The 6343-nt window shown below is 31.1% G+C and overlaps 1 protein-coding gene across 1 annotated transcript in view; it reads right to left on the bottom strand.

Annotated features, from left to right (window-relative positions):
* Nucleotides 1-2327: 2327 nt before the first annotated feature.
* The window catches only part of LOC106468575 (papilin-like), a 140001-nt gene continuing 135985 nt past the window's right edge, over nucleotides 2328-6343 (bottom strand). The window contains exon 31 of the mRNA XM_022396914.1: nucleotides 2328-4357. Coding sequence (XP_022252622.1) covers nucleotides 4194-4357 — 164 coding nt within the window. The 3' untranslated portion in view covers nucleotides 2328-4193. The remainder of the gene's footprint in view (nucleotides 4358-6343) is intronic.

The following is a 6343-nucleotide window of genomic DNA, read 5'->3' as shown; positions in this document are numbered from 1 at the left end:
AACTTTAATATAAGTTTAACATAACAGCAAATGTACAACATTTCAACAAGATTTTGTCATCATCAGGTACAAGTACAGTGTAAATTAATGGTATCAATTTTTGACTTCTGTTCCTTGATGGCACTGGTTGGCTGTCAATGTCATAATCAACTAACAAAGGGTATTCCAATGTCAACTGTCAGGTTACTTCTTACATTACTTAAAGATCTTTGAAGGCAGTGAAGGTGTCACCTACTAAATGGATTAAAGAGATAAAGCAACTAGAACAAGGTAATTTTAACAACTTTCTGAACCGCATTATTGGCACCATGACAATGCTGAAACTAAGAAATGAAAATAAAAAAAAACTAATTGTACATCAGTATAGAAAGTAGAAAACACATGGTATGCCTGCATAACTTTATAGAAGAAAACAACAATTCAGAACTGGACAAGTGATGTCCATCACAGTCAGGGGTGAGGAGTAAAATTGCCAGAACTATTCTTCAAGCTTGCAAAGAAAGCTCAAAAAGTTGTGAAGAATCAGGAATCATCTCTCTTACACTAGCACAAATAAAGGACACACTGGAGTTGAGACTAAGAATAAAATGATAGAAATAATTACAAGGGTTGTGAGTTTAGGTCAGGTAATAAAGTATGACAATCCTGACCTTCAGAGTCAAGGATAGTTGCCAGTCATGCAAAGCCAATGAAAATCAGTACAGAAAGGAATTGATTAAACAAAATGTTAGATACAGCTATGTTAAAAAGACAATTATCTGGTTAACATACCCAGAACGTTAATGGAAGTAATAAAAAAACTCAAATCAAGATCATGACAACAAATGAAAAAGTTATGCACTTATAATGGTTAAAAAAGCTGCAACATTGGTCATCCTATGAGGAGATGACAGCCCAGATCTTTGGAGCCCTTGGCAGTGGTCAGTTCTGTCAACATAACCATTGAAAACAAGCAAAATGATATCACAAAGAGACTGAATAACACAAAAAAATAAGGATGATGAGAGAGATGCATAAACTGGAGAGGTTATACTGAATCACTATGCTGGCATATGGAATAACAATCTTGACTTTCAGAGTCTTTTATAGTCACTAGTCTCATAAACCCAATGACAACCACCCACATCTAGCATGAAACCACAACAGTTTAATTTATGAAAGTGTCAGTGATGATGGAGAAATATGTACTAAGTATAATGATGACAAAAATGGAAAATTGTCCACAACATTGGTAGGATTAAAATCAAGACAGATTGGAGACCAAAAACAAACATTTTCAATGAGAAACTGGAGTTAACGATAACAGATGATAGAAAATTCAAAACTTATAAATAAGTTAACCATAAGATACAATCTGGTATCATTCCATAATGAGTATCTAGAAGGATCGGGGAACATCACGAATAATCCAGTATTTACTAGACACCCTCTATTACTGTATATAAGCAGGCAAATAAAAGGAGATAATTAATTGAATTGCAGATATAGAGACAGATAATTGAGTCAAGTGAGTGGTAGTGACCATAAGTAAAGTGCGTGAATCGTTGTGAATTATAGCGTGTGTTCAAGTTAAAGTGACTGTGGAAATTAAGTGTATTGCAAAGTTGTATTGAGAAAGAATAAACTAGTTCTATTTAAGAAAGGACTTGTATTGCCGAAGTTTCGTTGGGAAGACATTATACGGGAAATTAACAAACGACCCAAGATTTAACAGAATCTTTCACTTTTTCCTTCAAAATCTAACTGCCAATATTTAAAGAAAACTGAAAAGTAAACAAAGTTTTAGTCATTAGAGTTACAATGCTTTGTTGACCTCAGATGTGATATCCTACACCATGAGTAACTGTATATTGTGAATATCAATTAATTTTACATGTAACAATGATAGTTTTATATTCAAGAAATATTATTCCTGTTGAAAATCTAAGCTTCTTCTTATCACTTCTTCTAATTAACCATAGAACTACCAATGGAAGTCTACATTCATCCAATTAACTTTATAAACACATTTTTGTAAACCATGTAAGTAGTTTAAAGGCCATTATTATAGCTAATAAATCTGACAAAATTATGAACATGTAAGTGGTAAATTATTCAGGTGCTGCTTTCATTCCAGGAATGTTTAACACAGTTTTCCTCATGTTGACTCTTCCATACTCTTGTATTTAATAAGTTCATTGAAAATTTTAAGAATGTATCTATTAAATCTGTTTAATCTTAACATGTTAAAAATGTAATGTTTGTATCTACATTTAGATAAACAGAAAACTTCGGGAGAAAAGGAAGTGTATAAAATGTGCACACAAAGAATTAGACAGTGGCCATCATTTACTCAATAAAATAATTTATTATTTACTAAATTTGGCCCATTAAAGATTCAATACACAATATCTAGACCTTACAGGATTATTATAAATACTCTGAAAATATATTTTTACTGATACTAGTTTGGTAATGATACAGGTGTATTGATGGAAATAATTTTAGCCCTTTAAGGCTCTACTCTCACATAAGAGTTGTGTTTGAACTCTTTCAATATAAGACTCTTTAGTCAATGACTGATATGTACAAAATGAAATTTTGCACAGCCATTACTTATGAACTATGTTTTACATTACAGTTTAATTTCTTTGAGACAGTATCTAAACACAAGTTGAAGTATTGCACTGTTATTTCAGTTGCTTATTAAACGTTTGATCTATTATGAGACAAAGATACAAGTAACTGTTTTGTATTATGTTATGATTGGCCTTTTTTCCAAGTTTCCTATTTATACATAATAGATTTCTGGAAGTATTAGTTATGCATGAACAATTCATATTACAAATTACACTAGTTAACATTGTTTTAGAAAAAGCATATGTATAAATGTGAACTTAGGAAATACAAATCTGAATGTCCAGTGTCTTGAGCATGACAAAAGTTTTTTTTTAACTGCATATCCTGATCATATCCTAACGAAGGATATAAAAATAAAATCATATGCAATGTAAAATATTTTGTCATCTAAAAAAAAAATGCTACTTATAACACAAACACTGAAATCAATCAGAGAATTTGGTAGAACTTAATTCCAACATAATTAATATCAACCTACTTAGATCAGAAATAAAAATCAACCAGGTAATGGGTATAAATATACTGTTCTTATATATAAAGATTAGAATGCATTGTTTCACCAGTTAGGTATCTTTATTATTAACAAAGTTTTTGGTCATAAAAAGAGCAAAATCTATAAAAAGTGCAATGTTTCTTCTGTTTGAATGTTTTAATTTATCTGCTATATTGCTGGTTCATGCTAAAGCAGTGATTCACTCAAATATACAAGATAATCAAGACAATTTTCATTAAAATGAACAGTTTTAGTGTTTTCAGGAAAGTATGTTACACGCAAATATGAATCTATAATTTGTTTCAAAAACTAACATAAATACCATCTAATCATATGTATTTTTCACGTCAACTGATCACTTTATTATAACAAAACCAAGAAAAACCTAGCATAATTCATAAAAAGGATAAATTTTATATAATTTGTTTATAACATATATGTCTTAAACATATAAAGATTGCACAAAGCCAACTTATTTCCTCTTCTATGTAAACAAACAAATGTCAAAACAGCACATTCTTATATTAATTATGTTAAATGAGCCATTACAAAGATGTACTAAAGAATAACGAACTCATAAAAAACTGCAAAAACACACAAGTATTATGAACTGTATTTAGAAACATATAACACAAGGGTACAGTGAAAATAAAATAGCTTAAAAATACAAATTTTATTAAGCAACAAATATATATTAAGAAATTAATGTACTCTTATAGTTTTGAACAAAACAAACGTGTAGTTTTGGCAATAAAGTTAGTAAAAAAAAAACAATCTTCACTTTAGAGATAATAAAAAAAAACTTATTTCAGCCAATGTGAGAAGTTGAGTTTATTGAACTCAATACATTATAATCTCAAGATCAATAATCATACCAAAAAAAAAAGAGAAACTTTAAAACTAATCATGCGCAAATAAATGTCATATTTAAGTTTCTGGAAAACTACATTTTTAATACAACGATCATCCACAGTCTGGCACTACACTTACATCATTGATTAAGCTAAACAGAGGCTTTGTGGGAACTAAATTTGTCAAAGACAGTTAAGAGAAACAATTTAATTCAATAAAGTGAAAACTATTACACAAAAGGTGAGGTAAATTTTGGTGGAAGTTGTCCTGCCAACCTACAGGACCGACAGCAGAATCTGCCATAGTAAGGATTCGTGCAGTACTTTACTCGGACTATGGTATCACAGCTTGCAAACTGCGGATCGTCTGTACATTGTGGAGGTATGTAGACATCTCAAGAGGAAAAACAAAAGAAATAAAAATTAGATGATTCTCTACATGAAGATTTCTGGACTTTCAATTATTTATACAACACCAAAAGTAATAAATCTGCTACATCGTTTATTCTGTAATATATTATCAGTGACTACTTTATACATGTTATGCTACCTGGAGATAAGTGATCAAATCCTTCTTTTTAATACAAAATAATTTTTTTTAATCAATAGAATATATAGTTGTATGTCATCTCAAGCATATTATATTTTTGAAAAACTGTGGCTCAAACAAAAGGAAATTAAAGACATAAATACCATGTGCAGAAGTTGAACTTAATTTCTACTTATAATTAAACATCTTGATACATGTTATATATGCAGAGAATTAAAAATGACCCTTCCCCTTTTGCGTCACAAACAAACATTAATTCTATACTGTTAGCAAGACCTTTGCCCACAGTTCCCTCACTTTATTAATTAAATATATTTTTTTAGAATTTCGGTGCAAAGCCACACAAGTCATAAGAACATAACCATTCCTAATTTTGAACGAGCAGACTAAAGGAAAAGTGGTTAGTCAACAACATCTACCAATAATTCTTGGACAGCTTTTATCTGACCAAAAAATAGGATTTGACTGTCACTTCTACAGCACATAATAGTTGTAAAGTATGGGGAGAGTTTTGTGTTACCCATGAACCCTTGGATTGAAAATGCAGGCACATAGATTTCAAATCATACAGTATTTCAGACCTGTCTACCATAAGCTATTGCCCAAGAAGCCTATCAGCCAAGCTATACAATGAAACACACCATCTTTCATCTCTCACGAGTCACTGCCTAGGAGGCCTTTTGTTTAATATCACGGCTTTTCAGCCAAGTTGGATGATGAAACACAATCATTTTTCTATCACAAGTTACTGCCCAGGAGGCCTTCATTCATTACTGTGACATTTCAACCAAATTGGATACACACTGTATTTTGTCTTCCATAAGTCACTGCCCAGGTAGTCTTTTGTTCAATATCACAGCTTTTCAATCAAGCTGGACAAGGAAATACAAAAAGTTGAAAGCGTTTTTGAACACTGAAAGCCGTTGTTGTTGCTTTCATAGTGCAAAGCTACTAAATGGGCTATGTGCACCCTGTCTATTTGGGGGAATCAAACCCTGGATTTTAATGCTGTAAGTCCATAAACTTATTGGGGGGGGGGAGTGTTAAATAGGAAAGCACTGTAAACCAATAACCTAATTTTTATGTTATAAATTATGTTAGAATATTTTTTTTTACATCTCTCATCACTGATCGATAACAGATTTTGATGCAATTAAAGGTATAACTTATTTTTGTAGACTGCACGTACAAATATTAAAAAATATTTGCAAATATTTAAAACATACAAATGATAGAAAATCATTATAACAAAGTTAAAGCAACATATAACATCAATAACATCGACTTTTTTTTATTACTTGAAATCCCAAAGTGGGTGTACTATTTTTTGTTTTTTGCAAAAGTACTTACTTACTTACTTCATTTTTTGCCAACTTGGTCATAGATGCAAATGTTAATTTGCAGAGAACCATAAACAATTGGGCAAAAATGAATACATTATGATAGCAGTTAACATAGATTAATTACTTGAAAGTTACTAAGGGGTAGACCTAACAATTATTGTTAGGTTATTTAGGTTAATGTTATTATAAATTATCATTGTTTGTTGTTAACTACAAATCTATACTGTTACGACAGTGTAGGTCATGTGATGCTAGTAACACATCATGCGCTTCTTGAACGTTCACGTCCTTTCCTGAAATCGCGAGAGCCTACTAGATATGCGGTAGTCTTATATATATAAACCGGTAAGAACTGATGGCAACAAAGTAATGGGTAATTGAACTGTGGACACAGAGAGATGTATTGTTGAGTCAAGCACGTGAGACATTCGTTGTGAATTATAGCATTTGTTGTAGCGTGACTGTGGAAATTAAGTGTATTGCAAAG

The sequence above is a fragment of the Limulus polyphemus genome, unplaced genomic scaffold, assembly GCF_000517525.1.
Source record: "Limulus polyphemus unplaced genomic scaffold, Limulus_polyphemus-2.1.2 Scaffold3058, whole genome shotgun sequence".
Taxonomy (NCBI): Eukaryota; Metazoa; Arthropoda; class Merostomata; order Xiphosura; family Limulidae; genus Limulus; species Limulus polyphemus.
The sequence above is the reverse complement of the archived record's forward strand: the minus strand, read 5'-3'. Positions and strand labels throughout refer to the sequence as shown.